Source organism: Dicentrarchus labrax, unplaced genomic scaffold (assembly GCF_905237075.1).
Source record: "Dicentrarchus labrax unplaced genomic scaffold, dlabrax2021, whole genome shotgun sequence".
Lineage (NCBI taxonomy): Eukaryota > Metazoa > Chordata > Actinopteri > Moronidae > Dicentrarchus > Dicentrarchus labrax.
Window position 1 is genome coordinate 22,164,327 of NW_026136718.1, and position 17,908 is coordinate 22,182,234.

At 42.1% G+C, this 17,908-nt stretch overlaps 1 protein-coding gene across 1 annotated transcript in view; it reads left to right on the forward strand.

Annotated features, from left to right (window-relative positions):
* suco (SUN domain containing ossification factor) overlaps positions 1–17,775 on the forward strand; it is a 41,005-nt gene extending 23,230 nt beyond the window's left edge. Inside the window, 20 exon segments of the mRNA XM_051375998.1 lie at positions 40–180; positions 492–681; positions 1,740–1,851; positions 2,221–2,348; positions 2,603–2,670; positions 2,786–2,893; positions 3,402–3,507; positions 5,197–5,217; positions 5,512–5,567; positions 6,249–6,340; positions 6,782–6,847; positions 7,744–7,827; positions 9,728–9,812; positions 10,012–11,373; positions 11,512–11,599; positions 11,715–11,819; positions 12,514–12,668; positions 12,917–13,008; positions 13,829–13,884; positions 14,356–17,775. Of these exon segments, the coding sequence (XP_051231958.1) occupies positions 40–180; positions 492–681; positions 1,740–1,851; positions 2,221–2,348; positions 2,603–2,670; positions 2,786–2,893; positions 3,402–3,507; positions 5,197–5,217; positions 5,512–5,567; positions 6,249–6,340; positions 6,782–6,847; positions 7,744–7,827; positions 9,728–9,812; positions 10,012–11,373; positions 11,512–11,599; positions 11,715–11,819; positions 12,514–12,668; positions 12,917–13,008; positions 13,829–13,884; positions 14,356–14,937 (3,697 nt within the window). The 3' untranslated portion in view covers positions 14,938–17,775.
* Positions 17,776–17,908: the final 133 nt, after the last annotated feature.

The following is a 17,908-nucleotide window of genomic DNA, read 5'->3' on the forward strand; positions in this document are numbered from 1 at the left end:
TGGAGGTGTGGTAAACCCCATGTCCTTTCTTTCCCTCAGTGCAGTGCGGGTTGCCAGTGCAGGAGATGAACTCCCAGTAGACAACTTTGTCTTTGCTGAGCACTCTGATTCACAGTGTGTTGTCATTCCCCCCGAACTGGCAACCTGTGAAAACTCTCCTTTTGGCAGCCCTCTCTTCAGGTGAGTTTCTAACCCCCAGAAGCCAATCAAAGCACAGAGACAGGTAATCAAGTCACAAGCTACACCTCTCTGCTGTGCGCAACCGTCGACCGCTGGCCTTGCTCTCAACTTACTTCTGCTTTTTTTTTTTTTATTTCCTTTTTCCATCGTTTTGCCTGCTCACAACCAAGGACTGTCAATGCTTTCAAATAAATTATATATTTTTTATGTTTTGCATCAGTACTTATTTGTGTTCTCCACCCCTCTTTCCTCCCCTCTCCATTACCTTCTCTTCTCTCCAATTCCTCCTCGGCCCTGTTTCTGTGCTATAGTGTGGATGAGGCTGGCATAGAGGACCAGCAGTCAGCCCAGAGCCACAGCTCTGGTCCTGAAGCAGAGGTCCAGACTACTCCAGGCCAAGTGGACCAGGAACAACAGCAGCAGCAGCAGCAGGAGCTGGAGGATGGGCTGTCTGATTTGGACCTGGAGGGAAACACTTCCCAACACCACCAAGAACAGAAGGTCAGCAACTCATGGTTCCTCACATGTATCAGTATTACAAAATCAATAGACAAACAATGTTAAACAGAAATACAACATCCAGAGTTTGAGGATTATCAGTGCAGCGTTAAAAGTAAGTATAAGTAAAAGCAACACAACGATGTGGAGGTCCGCAGAACATCCACGGTCCTGTTTGGAGCAGAGTGGATGTTCACGCTTTTATTTTCAGTGCTGCTAAATGTTTTTTTTTTCTTAATAATGGGTATTGTAGTATCACACTATTCTCCACAGTTTCCATTCTCAGTGTTAAAGCACACATACACCACAGTGGGATGAAAGTATGATTGGCGGCCCAAGGGTGCTTTTTATTGTACGATCAGTCCTCTGTTCGCACATTAGTCAAACTTTAGGCGCAACCGCAGTTAGTTTGCCACAAAAGTTATACATATTCAGTGTGCACAGCTGCTCAAGCAAAGGGCAGCTTTTGAGGGTTTCAAGTGGCAAAATTGCTTTCAGTTACTATTTTCGTGTTTGAAGGATCATAAAAGACGAGTGTACCCGGGGGAATTTAATTATTATCAGGGGGGTGGTGTGAATTGTGTATTTGTACATATTATTGTATGTGTTTTGAAGAACAGATCTGGTGACTAATCTGTATGTGACTGGAAATGACTCCTCCCAGAACTGTTGGGGTGTTTACATAAGAGGCCGTCTGAGTTAGTGGATTTTTAGGATCAGACTCTTTCGTGAGGTCCAAAAGGCTGCTTATATAATCCATCAAAATGTTATTCACAGCCCAGTGCATCTTAATGCTTTAGTGGCCAGGGGGTAGCTCACTACCATGGACTGTGGATGGGACTCTCTTGATTGTTCTAACACTCACTATGCGTGTATGCCAGTGGCTGGTCATAGCATGCAATTCATGTAGTGGATCACTGATTCCAGGATATAATTAATCTTGTTAGTCATGTTTAGCAATAGTAAGTTCGTTTACAATATGCTGTGCTCTTGCATATCAAGATATAAGCATATTAGGAGATTAGGTGAGCTAACTGTCACTATGGGTCTGTGTGTTTCAGGCAGGAGATGCCAGTACTGCCAGGGAGACTGATCCATCAGTGCCCAGCAAAGAAGACATCCCCACCTTCGACGAGTGGAAGAAACAAGTCATGGAGGTGGAGAAAGAGAAAAGTAAGTGCATACATTATTAAAAACACACATTTAGAGATGTATGCACAAATGGAAAGAGAGACATCAGATCAACAACTAAGTGCAATGTACCGTAAGTATATTTGCATCCAGAGGCTTGCCTCTCCTCCATTGTCTACCACCTCTACCCCTACCCCCTTTTCTCTTTTGCTTCCTTCCTCATGTTCTATTCCTGTCTATCTCTCTCGCCATCTCCCTCTCTGTTCTCTCTTTCTCCCTGTGCACATGTGCAATGGTCAGCAGAGCGTGTGTTTGTGTGTTGCATAACCTCCATACTTGTTCCTCTCAGGCAACACGCTTTTTTTTCCAGTGTCTGTAATCGGCCTAATGTAACACTCGATCTCTGTCCAGGTCAGTCTCTCCATACCTCAACCAGCGGCAGCCCCCATCCAGTGAAGAAGGTCCAGAAAAACTTCAAGAATAACTATGCCTCTGTGGAGTGTGGTGCCAAGATTCTCTCTGCCAACAATGAGGCCAAGGTTGAACACACATTACCCCTGTTGCCTACACACAAACACATACACTTACACAGCTAAAGATATAGATGTCATGTTGCATCAGCAGATGGATAAAACCTGGTTCAAAATGTCTTTCATAAGATGAAAGGCATGACTTTGGACAGATGTTTAGTCTTACATTAAACAAAAAATAAATCATTAAATGAAATCAGAAACTTGTGATGATGATGGTGGATGCTAATTCACTCACTCTTGTTCTTCTGTCTCCTTTTCAGAGCACTTCAGCTATTCTAAGGGAGAACATGGACCTTTACATGTTAAATCCTTGCAGCAACAAAATCTGGTGAGTGCAATGACACACAGTGCTGGTACACAGTTTGTAACATAGCATGGTTTTAGATAATACGTTGCATGAGTTTATCTTTTTTTTTATAAACATTCTGTTTACCTCTCTTCAGGTTTGTGATAGAGCTCTGTGAGCCTATTCAAGTCAAGCAGCTGGACATTGCTAACTTTGAGCTCTTTTCATCAACACCTAAAGACTTTTTAGTCTCCATCAGTGACAGGTATACTCACTTTGATTATTGTATGTTCAAGTTGGCTGTATATATTGTTACTAGAATTGATTGACATGTTCTCATAGACATGTAGTGGGTTTGTGATAAAAAGTATTTGGGCTATGTCAGAGTATGTGCAGGCCTCTAGTCCAACTTTCAGGGATCACTCATGTTAAGAGATCATCAAACTGGCTGGCACAAGTTCACCACCTCCTCAACTAGTACCATATAAAACCACACAAGGACCTGGACTGGTTAAAATCCTCCTCTTCCTCCTGTATAATCAGCTCCAACTTTAATGCTGCCTGAGCTGGTGTTTCCTTTTGTTTTGGATTTCACCATCCAGATTTATTTCCAGCATCATCTCACACCACAACTCATAAATTCCCCCCTCTGGCATGTAAGGACAAACATCCAGTCACATGGAGTACAGTGGCATTTGTGCCCAGCCTTGTCTTTGAAGTATATTGTAGCCCTCACACACAGGTATCTTACCTTTCCCTTGTTCTGTCTGCAGATATCCTACCAACAAGTGGGTAAAGCTGGGTACTTTCCATGCCCGTGATGAGCGCATTGTCCAGAGCTTCCCACTAGATGAACAGCTGTATGCTAAATATGTGAAGGTACTGCTTTTTCCTTCATCCTGCTATGATAGTACACTTATTTTTCTAGGAGAGGAAGGATAAACAATTCATGTATTCATTCTTAGTAGTATATTACAGTTCCTAGTTGATAAATATACACAGATGCATTCATACACATAGGCTAAAGCTGTATTTTAAGCTCAGGGGACCCTCATATGACTTCATGGTAAGTCAGCAATGCCGTCAGCGCTGCCTGTAACCCCCTCCCTTGACTGGATGAAGAAATGTGACTCTGTGAATGACTGTGAGGGGGTGTGTGTTCATGACAGAGTTTCATTTGTAAAAACTAAAGGGCAGATACACATTACTATATCGGGAAAATTATATTTGTATTTTGTTTGTCACAACTCATCGGGCAAGTTGGCCCAAGTCTATTGTTGTCTGGGCCAAATGCTGCTGACAGCCTGGAATTTAAATCATCAGTGTGTTATGTTAAAGGATTACAATTGTTTGCCTTCTGCTCAAATGACTTACAGTTGTTCCCACTAAGATTCATTTAAACTTTAGACTTTTTTTTTTCTTTTAGCACTAAATGCACATCCATTTGTGTGACAGGTGTGAGGAGGTGAAATGAACTGACAGGAAAATAGTGTGGCTTAAAGCCCCCTATAAGAAACAGTGTTTTCTTAGTCTTTGTTGATTCTGGCGGCCCCTGCGACAGTGTTTCCACCGCCTCATTTCATTGATTGAATCTGACCGAATCCGACCCGGTGGCAGGCATTTAGAATAACTATCTCCTCACTGATGGTCTGGTTTGTTTCATATAGAGGCACCGGTATTAAACAGAGACTGTTTCATAACCATTTAAAAGATTCCTGTACTATCTTTAAATTGTAGCATAAATAAAACAGGAAGGTTGTCCTTTGATTGACATCCATTTCTCTTTTTGGTTCAGTTGCACACATATCCTCCCTGTTGCTGAGTGTGTTGTCATGACAATGTGCGCTCCATTCTGACTGACTGAACACAAAAACTGCTTTTAGTGAAAATGAATTATATGTAGGTTTTGTCTTTTTAAGTTCTAAGCTTCAGTTATTGCTGAGCCCATTCAGTTTCCAGAAATGCTATTGTTCATAAGACAATACTAGACTACATTAATTGTAGTGTTGATGTTAAAGTATCTGTGCTTTTCTGAACTGTCTCTCTCTTCACACTTCTACCCTCAATGTTTCTCACTAAATATTCACTGTGCAGAGTTGCTCGGATGATTATCCCTTTTATGTTGTGACTGTGGGTGTTAAGTGTGGGAGCTTACTGTGATTCATGTGCTCTGTTATGAAATGATTGTGTTTTTATTATATAAACTGACTTTTGTCTAGTTTCAGGATTATCTGCTTTGGTTAACACTCTGATCTAAGCAGCTGAAAACTGTTATGTCTTGCTCTGATGTTTCTGTGCTGAGCTTGTCTGCCTGTCTGTCTCTCTCTCTCTCTCTTGCTTATGCTATTCTTTCTAGCTGCTCGTTAGAAACCTCTTTATAGTATTTTGCCTGTGGACTGTTACAGAACAACGATCCAGCGTATACCAGCAATATGTTTGTCTTAAGACAGAGCCAGATTGTAAGCAAATGCCTGACTTGCTTGTAGCTTGAATCAGTCCTCACTGATTTCTTTCTCTTGTTTTATTTCTCTCTCCTCCTGTCCTTCTCCTGTCTTCCTCTCGCATCAGATGTTCATCAAGTACATAAAGGTTAGCACTCTTCTCTCTCTGAGGTTGTGATGTGCTGTAAAATGCACTCTTGTAATGTTGTCATACACTTTAATGGGTGAGCTTTGGCACAGTTTCATCTTTAATGCATGTGGAAGATATTAAAAAAGTAAAACATTCACACAAACCATATTGTCAACGCTTGGGAATTCTAGTTAATACTTTTACATGTCTGGTGGTATTGTGGGTTTATGGAGTGGGTGCACATACATTATTGGTATTGGCACTGTTGTGGATGATATTTCCAGTTTAACAGGTTGTCCATTTCCCCTGCAGGTTGAACTCCTCTCCCACTTTGGATCAGAACACTTCTGTCCCCTCAGTCTCATCAGGTAAGATAGAAATGAACTCTTCCCAAATTCCCTTACTCTTCTAAGGCGTCTCTTTTTGATTTTCTGAATCTGAATTAGCATTTAATAATACAAAGGTGAAGATCTTATACACTGCTCTATACAAAAGGTTACTGCCCTTTCTTCTTAAGGTAATTGAAACACTGGTAGAGAAGAGGAAATTGAATTTCTCTTTACTTAAAACCACATACTGCTTTATTTAGCCAGAGCCAACAATACAGTTTTCAATGACATTTCAATGAAATGTACTATACACAAATGTTTTTTTTATCCTGAAGATTGACTCCTGTGTCTCAGCTCATGTGATACTGTATTATAATTACAGGGACTATGCTGTATTTTGGGAAGTCAGTCTCTATTAGATTATACAAGAAATGTTGATATTTTGCCGTCTTATTCTCTACCGCTCTTAGTGGTTGTTTGCCGTACGCAGTCATCAAATCCAGAATGGCGTCATTGAGATTACTAATGCGTGTGTTTCACCTGTACATATGAACTCCAAAGTTCAAGCCATGTCTCGTACACAGACATCTTATCTCCAGCTATGGAAAGCTGACCCTTCTCCGAAACCATCTCCCCCTTCTGTGTAGTGATAACAACCCTTGTCCTGTTCTGTAGGTGGGTTTGTTTGTGTAACACAGTATGTATGTGTATTTTGTGTAGGGTGTTTGGTACCAGCATGGTGGAGGAGTATGAGGAGATAGCAGATTCCCAGTACCCTTCAGAGAGACTGGAGTACTTGGATGAAGACTATGGTAAGATGGTTTCCTATAATGTCTTTGAATGGGAATTGTTAAAAGACATTGTCCAAACCTCTTTTTCAACATCAGTTGCAAAGTTACCATTTTTAACTAATGAAGATGAATGCACGTATTAACATGAACATCATTTTAAGCTGCCTCACATGACAGAACAATACATGCATGCAAATTAGACAAACAAAGGACCCTGAGAAGAGAGTCATATTACATTCTTGCTCTTCAACCTAGTCACCAAGTACCTTGGGCTAGAGTTAACTATTAACATCAGCTGACCTTTTGCGGCTAAGTTTCCTTCATCAACTCTGCAATTCTGGCAGCGTTTTGTGATATTTTATCCTATAAAATAATAACATTTGTTTACTCTTGAATGTGATTACATTTTATTTATTGTATGTATTTTGCTAAATATAACCTGTAGTATGTCCTTTTCTACAGACTATCCACCCGGCTACCAACCATCAGAAGACAAGGCCTCTAAAAACCTGCTTGGCTCAGCGACCAGTATGTACATGCATATACGGCTACATTAACAGAGATTAAATGAAAGCAAATAAGCTATGGCAATATGATATGTTATCAACAGAAGATTAGATCCATTGTGTGTTTCCTGTTTACATTATTATACGTGGATAACGGAATAAAGGATAGTTAAGACATAAACACAGTAACACATTACTCAGGATTTTGAAGGGTTAGAAGCAGGTACGTTTCAAGACTTTTACTTTCATAAGCCCAAGTAGTGAGTGCTTCCTCATTCTGTTGAAGTTTGTGGTGGCAGGGTGTAGTTTGGGGATTTTAAATCCTAAAATGTTAACTAAAATGGTCTGGTGAATCTGATAGTGTTTATGTAAAAGAAAATACTGACCACTATACAATGCAACTGAACTAAGGCAGTGTTGGATATTCCCTCAGTTTCCTAACCTACTTGGTAACACACATACTCATAGATATAGACTGTTTGGGTTTCAGAAATGTTGCAGCTTGCACTAGGCTTTTTAAACCACACACACACATGCACTAACACTCTGGTGCCCCTCTGTCTCCTGATTTAGCAAAGGGAGGACTGGTGCACACACAAATACTGCACACACACACACAGGTTCAGGGCTCAAACCATAAAACCATGAAAAACAGCAGAGGGGCACATCAGGTTTTTTTTTTTTTTTTTTTACTTTAGATGGGCAGGCTCAGAGGGTAACTGAACAATGGGGGCTGAAGGAAAGCCTGAAGGGAAAGTTGGAAAAGTTCAGAGTCAGGGAAAAAGGAACAGCAAAGGCCAAAGCCTGTGGTTTCATTGATATGTGTTTGGCTGCAAGCTGCTGTCTGTCTACTTATTTACCAGAAACCTCATGCCTTTCAAAATAACTGTAGTGTGTGTTTTTTTTCTTTTCCTTTAGATGCCATCCTAAACATGGTAAACAACATTGCTGCTAATGTGCTGGGTGGCAAACCAGAGCTGGAGGGTGGAACAGCAACAGGAGGTACTCATCCCTCATGTACTTAATGCTTCCTCCTCCTTTTTTCCAATTCTGTTTCACCTTTCATGTCCACAAGTCCCTCTTGTAAATGTAAAACGCTTCTGATTTTCCACCTACATCCTCTCCTCTCATCCTAATGTAGGAAGACAAAAATCAATACCACTGTGGTCTGTGACTCAAGAGCTGTGTTTTTTGGATGCTGCATTTAACCCAGTTTCTTTACTTTACTTAGTTGTTAGTTTCATTGGTATGAACATTAGTTTTTCTCTTAAGAATGTTTGCTTTAGTGCTTTTAAACAGCTTTGCACAAAGTTCCTTCTTTTCTTTTTTATCCTTTCTAAAGTGAAATATATGCAGCATTCCTGAACTATAGATTGTAGGAGAAATTGCCTCATGCTGAGTTAACTAAACAATGTATTTTTAAGCTTTCTTCTGCGTGAAGTGAAATGGAAAGAGTACTGAAATCCTGCCGATCAGCAAGCCGTTTCAAAGACTGTAGATTTCACAGATGCTTGACACACAGTAACAGGCTTACTTAAAGTTTGAGACGAAACAAATCCATCATTATTACGTTACTGACCAAGCCTCTGTGCGTGTTATCTTTTATTTGAAACGTAAGTCCTTGACATTTGTTTGTATTCTCTTTAAGCAGCCACACCTTCAGGGCATTATGAAGCATAACTGGTTTATCCATATAAAACCATTGATCTTCTTTCCGATTAGCTCTCATTAAAAAAACAGTTTGTTTAGCATGAGTCATTCATCCAGTTTTGATGTCATTACATACGTGTTCTTTTCATTAACTACATATGTACCTTTTTTGAGAATATTACAGATCACTAGTCAAGGAAACACGCTTATTCACATTTCACAGTTTTAAAAATTACATTTGCAGAGAGAACTACTATACTGTCCCTGTTTTCCTACTCTCTGCTCACACTCTGCCCTTTTTCTCCCTTACTCTGTTTTTAACTGCCAGCCTGCCTGTCTTCCCACATATTGTTTAGATTAACTGCTTCTAAAACTAGGTCACATTATTTCCTCCTCTGAAGTGCAAGCATATGCATAGCCTTGAATGCTCATGTCTATATATGCTGAGGGAGCCAGATGTTTTTGTGGCTTTTGGCAGGAGTTGTCCAGCAGCATTTCAGCATAACTATCTGTGTTTTACTTCTTGGCAGAGAAGTGTAGATGAATTAGGAATGAGGGGGGCCTATGACGCCAAAACTGTTCCTCACCCAGTTTACCCCACAGAGAGTTGATTCAATATGACTCCTATTCAATTTTTCCCTGTGGCTGAAAAGAGAAAACTCACAGATTCCACCTAGTTTTTCTATTTTGTTTATGCTCTTATACTTCTATACTATACTATTCTATACTTCTATATATATATATATATATATATATATATACTTCTCAGTTGTTGCAAAGTTGCTCGCCCCTAAATCATTTTGTTGTAGTTAAAGGAGATTTGCAAATCAAATGAGAACACTGCAAACACAGCTGTATATTTTTATTAATATAACTGCCACAAAAGGTGTTTTTTGTTGACAGAGGAGAAAACTAAAACCTTTTTTTTTTTTTTTTTTTTTTTTTTTTTTACTGCTGCTCTTTTAAGTTACAGTACGGATTTCCATTTACACCCGCGGAGTAAGCAGGGAGGAGAGATTGTGGGGGAGAAATCGGTTCTAACTGGACTAGACTGGTTCTCAGTTTTTCTGACTTTCCCAAACATGGGCCTGCCTGCCACACTGAGCAGCAAAGAGGCTCTCTGTTCTACTGTTCTATGCTCCTAAAGCCACATGGGGTTTGGCAATTTTAAACAGTAACCACGTGTTATTGAAGGCCTGTTCTGATTTTAACGAAGAGTTTGCTAATTGTTGTGTTTTTATCTAAATGTCAGGTAATACAACAGCAGAGGTGGTTGAAAAGAAGGGGAGCACAGAAGTTGCACCTAAACCAGCTGACCCACCTCTTGACTCTGCAGTGTAAGACCAGTTAAAGACCAATTATGACCATTATTAAAACCATTAAACCATTATGAATGTAAATTGATGAAATATGTCAAGTATGAGTTAGAATACAACTACATTTCTGTGTTGTTCGATCACTTTTCTGCTATATCCCTCCAAAAAATCACAAGTTCTGTTAATAGGCTTTAAATTTGTATCTGTGTCTTTCCTCCAGACTGGAGCCTGTAGAGCCAGAACACCCTGAAACCCAGGAAGACTCTAGTGTCTCCAGTGAGCCTTCCACACCTTCCCCCTCACCACCTGACTCCCATGACGACAGACAGATTGTCACCCTGGTAGAAGAGGAGGAGGAGGAGGAAGAAGAGCCCAGACAGTCTACTGTCACCCTGATGGAGGAGGAGGGAGAGGAAGAGAAGAGAGAGGAGGAGACGAGGAGGGAGGCAGACAGGAACCACTGGGAGAACCAGACTTACTGTCCCTTTTCCTCCTTCTCCTCCCTGTCTCTGTCCTGCATGGCCACCCTGCCAGAGCTGCTCCATCGCTGGTGCTCCGCCAGGCTGGCCAAGGAGAGACTCCGCAGCATCAGGCGGAGGCAGCTTCACACACAGAGGCAAACTGATACAAATATCCTTTCCCTCACACATACACCTCCCTCAATCCCCACCCCTGTTCCCACACCTCTCAAAGAAGCCCTCCCCCTCACAGAAAAAACTCCAGAGCCTGAGGTGCCTGTTAAGGCCCAAAATGAGGGCAAAATCCTGGGTGAGGCACACACTATGCATCCCAACACTCTCACCCCTGACACACACACTCCAGAGCTCAACATCCTTCTAGAGCCTAGTAGAACCGCCACCATACCCTCTCACAGTTTCTCAGACTTGCATAGCTCCCTGACATGGCCTACCCCCACCCACGAAGAGAAGCTTCCTCCCATTAAGGATGCAGCCTTGGACCCCGTCCCCACTCCCCCCCTACAAGCCGTCTCTATCCCAGAGACGCAACAGGCCAGCAGTGCCACCCCTATCCTTACTGACAGCTCTGGCCCACAGTCTGTAGCCTCTGAGACAGCCTCTCCTACTGTTGTGGTTCCCCCTGTCAAGGAGCAGCCCGTTCAGCCTCTTCCCACTGCATCAAGGCCCGATGACCATATCCCCCCTCCCACTGAGCTGCCATCACCTCTCCCACTGACAGACACTCACACAGACACGGTAAAGTTAGATGCAGACAGTGGGGACTCACAGAGACACAGTGTGCAGGCTTCTCAGAGTCACGGGGAGCAGGGGGACTCTCTCACTCACACTGGGGAGCCCCATCGGGTGGAGGACACCGTGGACGAGGACCTGTTAAGCACCAACGGGAATGGGAATGTCCACCGGACAGCTACAGACTTTTATGCAGAGCTGCAGAATGGAGGTGATTACAACGGCGGGGCAATGAACGGTGTGTTATTGAACGGGGGAGGGGTGCATGGCTCCAGCCAGAAGGAGAGTGTGTTCATGAGGCTAAACAACAGGATCAAAGCCCTGGAGATGAACATGAGTCTGTCCAGCAGATACCTGGAGGAGCTCAGCCAGAGGTAAACCACTAGAGTTATGACTAGCTAGCACTTCTTTCAAATTTGTTTTTGATTACTTTTTAGATTGAAACGACCAGGGTCATGAATAAAAAACATTTACACTGTATAGGTTGAAATTTTTGCATTTGTGTTGCTCAGATACCGTAAACAGATGGAAGAGATGCAAAGAGCGTTCAATAAGACCATCATCAAACTGCAGAACACCTCCCGCAGTGCTGAGGAGCAGGTCTGTTTACATGAAGGCAACTGGAGCAAGACAAGTTTAAGCATGAATACAAAAAATAGTTGTGTGTGTTTGTCCAATTGTTGTCTGATTGTATTGACACACTGGTGCATTTCAGGACCAGAGGCAGACAGATTCCATCCAGGTCCTACAGAGCCAGCTGGAGAACGTCACTAAACTGATGCTCAATCTCACCACCACAGTGAGCCAGCTGCAGAGAGAGGTGACATACAATATCTCATTGATTGTATGGATGATTGGAGGTTCACTGCTATTTTTCAACCAGTTCAGAAATAATGTCTGTTTGTTGTATTCGTTATGAGAGCTGACCAACACACTATGCAACAAAGCTAATATGTGCACAGTGTTGAGTTTAGCGACCTCTGGGAGAAATAATCTGTATACAGGGTGTTCCTGATGGATAGTGTGGATCTATTAACACCACAGTGCTTGTTTGGAGCACAAAACTATTCGTCAAACAGACTTTTCCTTTTTTCTGCTGAACTACCCATGCCTAGCACAAACCAGAGTCACTGCTTGGAATGCATAAGGATCTCAGCAACAAGGTGTTTTGGAGGAAATTGAACGGATCACATGGAAATGAGTCTGCACAGCACATTAGTGAATTTGAACAGGGAGATACAGATATGATAGCCGGAAGAACATTGACAAATTCTACTAATTGTGGCAAATATGTGACTCAAGCTCAAGCAAAAAGTACCACATTACTGTTTCCGCGGTTTCTCAATTTAGGGCACAGTATAAAATGCACAACCTGCTTCTAACAAATGTAATAGTTAATTCAGACTTTGTCATCTTAATGTGGGGAAAGACCTTAATATGTACTGGATTCAAAACCGTCATGTTTCAAATGTACATGTTTTTAAGACTTAAGTTGTGTGGCTTTTTCTGTGCAGGTATCCGACCGTCAGAGCTACCTGGTGGTTTCTCTGGTTCTGTGTCTGTGTCTGGGTCTCCTGCTGTGTCTGCAGTGCTGCCGCAGCTCCTCTCCCAGCCCCAACACCAACGCTGCTGTCCTTCCCAAGAGCAACCACTACCCCAGCCCCAAGAGGTTAGTCACGTGCACTTTTTAATCCACTGAGTTATTTATAAGATAATTGTTCTACCATCTGTCATTATGATCCCCCTACACCCGGTTTTATGGCGCTGCTTTTGAATAGAACAAAATTGGACCACTTCCTTACTTGTTATCTGCTTGCTTAATGTTGTCACTCTTGTCCTGCCACTGACTACAGGAAGCTGGAGCAGTGATAATGTAAAAGAGCACTTTATAAATGTGAATCTGATTTTTGTTATCAGATGCTTCTCCTCCTATGATGATATGAGCCTAAAGCGCAGGGTGACCTGTCCGCTTGTTCGCTCTAAGTCGTTCCACTTTTCCTCTACAGAAGGTAACCAAAAAACGCACACACGTACACACACTATACACAAGTCTCTCCTCTGATTTCCTATCTATTGTGTTTCTCCCTCCGCCTTTGTCATTTAAACATAAGCAGCACTACAGTCATAGCTCATTGCAAAGATCATGTTATCGCTACTGTAGACCTTTTCAGGCTAGTTGCATCAGACCGCTGCAGCTCTTACCACACAACTGTCCACATCCAACTACTATCTAGTCTTTCTTCAATCTTTCCAACACTCATTCTGTCTATATCTCCGCTATTTCCTCTCACACATGTTACCATGCTTAGTGGCTGACATCCCTGGTGTTGCCAGCGCCTCCAGCGAAGAGGCTGGTACAAGAAATAAAAGAATGTAGTCTTTAAAGTTGTGAAACTTAAAACTCCCCCTGCTGTTCATTATCCCTTGTGTGTGTGTGTGTGTGTGGGGTGGGGGTGTGTGTGGGTGGATGGGGGGTGGGGGGGTGCGCCCTTGAGGCTGAGAGGCTGTCATTGCCAGCTTGTATCCACACATGCGGGCTTAAGGAGTATAATAATAGAGCATGATGCTTTGCTGACTCATGGTAGACATTTGCAAGTAGTAATCGATAATAAAATAACATGCTTTTGGTGTGATTTTAGCTTAATTTTAGTTTTAGTCAAATTGTGTTATCTTCTCTACAGACATTAAGCCATGATTAGAAAATTGATTTTTTTTTTTGCCTTTGCATCTTTAATAAAACTACTTGCAAGGTCACTTCATGCTTGTTACATGTATGTATTCCTGTTTTCCCATTCCATCATTAACCTGGCCCCTCTCTCCCCTCCCCAGTAGGTCCAGATGACTTGTACATTGTAGAACCTCTAAGGTTTTCTCCAGAGAAAAAGGTACAGTGTCTGTTCCAACTGCTGCTGTTGGCTGTGACGGCCGCCGTACTTTTTAAGTGCTGTGTGTTTCCTAGTGTCAGTCAGTCTGTGCAATACATGTTAGAGCAGGGCATGTCTTCTTCGTCAGTCACTGATTTCTGATCTCTGTGCAAGTAGCCAAGAGAAGGGAGCAGCTGAAGAGTGTTAAGACTCAGCCCACTCCAAGTACCTGTTAACCACTTCTTTGCTGACACCGGGCATATTTTCTGACTTATTTATTTATTTAGATAAGTAGTTTTCATGAATATTTGTTTCTTCCGAATCCTATATTCCTTCATTCCCTGTTAAACTTTCCCACCCTTTGATCCATTTGTGTAACCTCACTGTCTAGCACAAAAGTGGTTAATATGGCTTTATATTATGAGATGTGTCTTTGCTTTCTCTGCATGTTTTTTAATCATTTGCTCCTCCTGTCTTATGTTCTCCCTGTAGAAAAAACGCTGCAAGACAAAGTCGTTGGACAAGGTTGAGATTCTGAAGGCATCTGATCCTGATGCTCCACTCACAAATGGGGGTATTAAGTGCAACGGTTTCGAACCATGCCTCCCTGATCCGCCGCCACCACCCTCTCCTCCTCCGCCTCCTCTTCCTCCTCCTCCTCCTCCTCCTCCTCCTCCTCTCCCACTGCCTCTCCTTCCCTCTGCAGAGGAGGTGTCATCACTGCCCACTTGCACCTCCAAGGAGTTCCCCTCGGAGACCAGCAGCTGCAGCTCATCCACCCACTCTGAGGAGTCCTACACAAGCCGCCTCCCCCCTCCCTCTCCCATCTTCGCCTCCACTGGTCTGTGCAACGGCCACGAGTCCTTGCCTTTCCCTCTCCAGCAGCCTCCCACCATGTCCCGTCAGGAGAAGCGCTCGATGAAGCGGCGAAAGTCGCGGCAGACGGAGCTGCAGTTCCCTACCATGCCGAAAGGGAGCGTCGCTTCTCTGCCCAGCCTGCAGCAGCTTATGAAGGGAAACAAGGAGATCAGTGTCGGGACCATCGGGGTGACAGCCGTCACCGGACATGTCTGAATACTCATACTTTTACACAACTTTCTATTCACACACACTATATGGTAGCAGACTTGTGTAGTAAGGAGATGAGGTCTTACTGCATCCCAAAGAACCATATTTCCCGTGAGCACCCAGGCGCACCGTGGAACTGAAGTGGCTATGGCAGCAGTAGCTCCACATCATCCAGTCCTTATCCACTCCTGTCAAAGACCTGTTTACGGTTATGTGCCTTTATATCTGTTCTAGACCTTTTAATGCTAAAAAAAAACGTGACATTAAATGAATTGATGATTTGGAAAGAGAGAGACACCGTGGTGGGGAGTGAAACATTACTACAAGTCAAATCCATTGAAGTGTGTTCAAGATGTTTTCTTTTTTCTTTTTTGTACCGGATAAGCACATTGTTTCATGACAGTTGAGAACCAGTGAGCTTTTATCCCCACTCTGAGCACAGTGAGGAGAGGTCCTGGCCTCAACTCTACGTTCCTTCACCTCCGGGAACATCACAAAGTATTAGGCTGCTCTTTTGGATGAAATGTGTCGTTATGAGAGAACTGCAGAGCATGACAAACTACTCCTCTTATCCTTATTTCCTTCTGTCTTCTATCACCATCATTTCATCCATTCTCTCTTTGTATTGCCTCCTAACATGACTGCAGGCATTTGTATGGGACCAGAGTGTAAAACTTACATTGTACACCAGACTCTCCATTTCTCTTCCTCTGTCTCTGTCAGTCTGTTCCAAACCAATCACCAGAGCTGAATGAAGAATATCATTTTCGCATGGGGTGAAATAGTCCGAATGTGTTTGTCCTTTCAGTTTAGTTTCCTATTTAACCTAATATGACAAATACAATTGTAGCAGTTTGTAGATCCTTTGAGTTCAGAATGAAACTGTCCCCACTCACTTAGTTTGGGCTGAGCCTGAAAAGGTTGCTCACACACACTAAAGTAAGAGAAATTGCACTGTTACAGTAGATATTGTGACTGCGAGGAAGGTAAAATTGGTTTAAACAGGCTAGAGGCAAGCCATGAGGTTTTTATTGTCTTTTTCTGCTATATTTTTATTGTTTTTTCATCCATAACTGAGCCATGCTCCTCTCTTAATGTTGCTGGTGTGGTTTGTTTGAATTATTCTCACATCCAGTATGGAGGCAAAAGTTTCCTGTTCAGGGTACAGTGTACTGTAGGAGCACATTGGGTGGCAAAGCTGAATGTTTACACTTCCGTCACACACGCATATCCTACTGGGACCCTGCAGCTGAGTCTGACAGGCCAGTTTTATTTATCTATTTATTTATTTAAATGACTACAGATTTTTCTAATTAAGGCACTGGCTTGCCAGTCTCCCAATCCTGCAGTGTCACAGTAGTTTATCCATGTGAGTATGTTACATAGAAATATTACAGTGCAATACACTACGTATTTACACATGACCATGGTGGATTGCTAAACAATTTTTTTTTTTGATATATTTTAGTTTAGGCTCTGACAATATAACGGATCCTAATTCTGTTTGCCTCAGCCTGAAATATCAGACAAGTACGATAGCAGTCACATGTCCTGCCGCAACAAGATAATCGAGTGTTGATTTAGAATAACTACAGGCTTCTTGGGATCATCACACTGCTGCTTTTGTATATGTTCAGAGCTGCTGGGTGGTTAAAAGTAGTGGAAAGGGCTAGACTGAGTGTTTATTATGGTCCTGTCTTCTGTCTGCTTGTTTCAGCATCGTTGTTGGTTCGCTGACGAACCGATTTTAACTCACCCCATTGAAGATTTCATGACTCACCTACGTTAACATCCAGTTTAATGTTTAATAATCTATAGGGAGTTCCATATGTGAAAGGGGGTATCCATTTGTTGCTTGTTTTTCGATAATAAAACGCAAATGCATTTTCTTTATGTAGAGTATGCGGTTTCTGACTGGCTCTGTGTGGTTGTACATTTTGACAGAGACTGAGAATATTCTTCAAACTATACTCTCCCAAAAGAGCATCATTACATCTTCTGACCAGCTTCTACAGCTCCTGTTTGTCTTTACATATCTTTATCCACCAAGGTCACCTTTGACCTCCTCACCTTACATTGCACGACTTTCTGTGACTGAAGAAAAGTTTTAATATGCCTGCTTTTATTAACCACTCTAAAATGTTCCTATTAGGAGCTTGAAATGCTTTATCAGTCTACATGCTTGCTCTCCTGACTAGCTGATCTTTCTGTGCATCCTAACTCTCATTGTACTCCAGTCTTTTATTCACTTGTCATTGCTCTTTGACTTTATGTGTTCGCCCCACCTTGAATGGTCATTGTGGTTTGTGAGGAAAAGAATTTGAATTGTTGAATAAAGGGAATGCAGCAAAGATGGGTATGATTTGGAACACTATTAATGTGATTCTACATGTTCCACAAGCCGAGCAAATCATGGTTTATAACCCTTTTTGAATGTGTATGATATGTTATGTTTGTGCGTGTGTGTGTGTGCGTGTGTGTAAACCTGTATGCATGAGAGAATTGTTTTGTTTTTAATCTCATGTATGTGTGTGTCTGTGTTATGAGGAAGACTACTTTGAATCTACTTATCCCGTAACACAGCGAATAGGGAAAATGGCCCTTGGAGAGAAATTCTAGGAGCTCAGTGTGCACTTTGTATGACTCCTCATGCCTTTTTGTTTTTCTACCTTATATGTCAAGTGCTATATTTTCTTTTTTCTCTCTCTCTCTCACTCCCACTGTTTCTCTCTGTGATTACTCTGAAGAGCTGCACAGTACTTTTGAGCAGGAGTGAGTTACTACAAAACTGTAGTGCCATTAGAAACTGTGAATTTCTAAATAAAACTTTTTTGTTGTCTTTCACCTTGCTCTGGCTTTTATTGTGGGCGCCTTCTTATTCAGTCATACTGTGGACACTGTTTGTCAGTCATTAATAAATCTTAAATTCTGCCTAGTACATAAAGTAAAATAAAATGGGTGTTTTTTTTACTTCAAA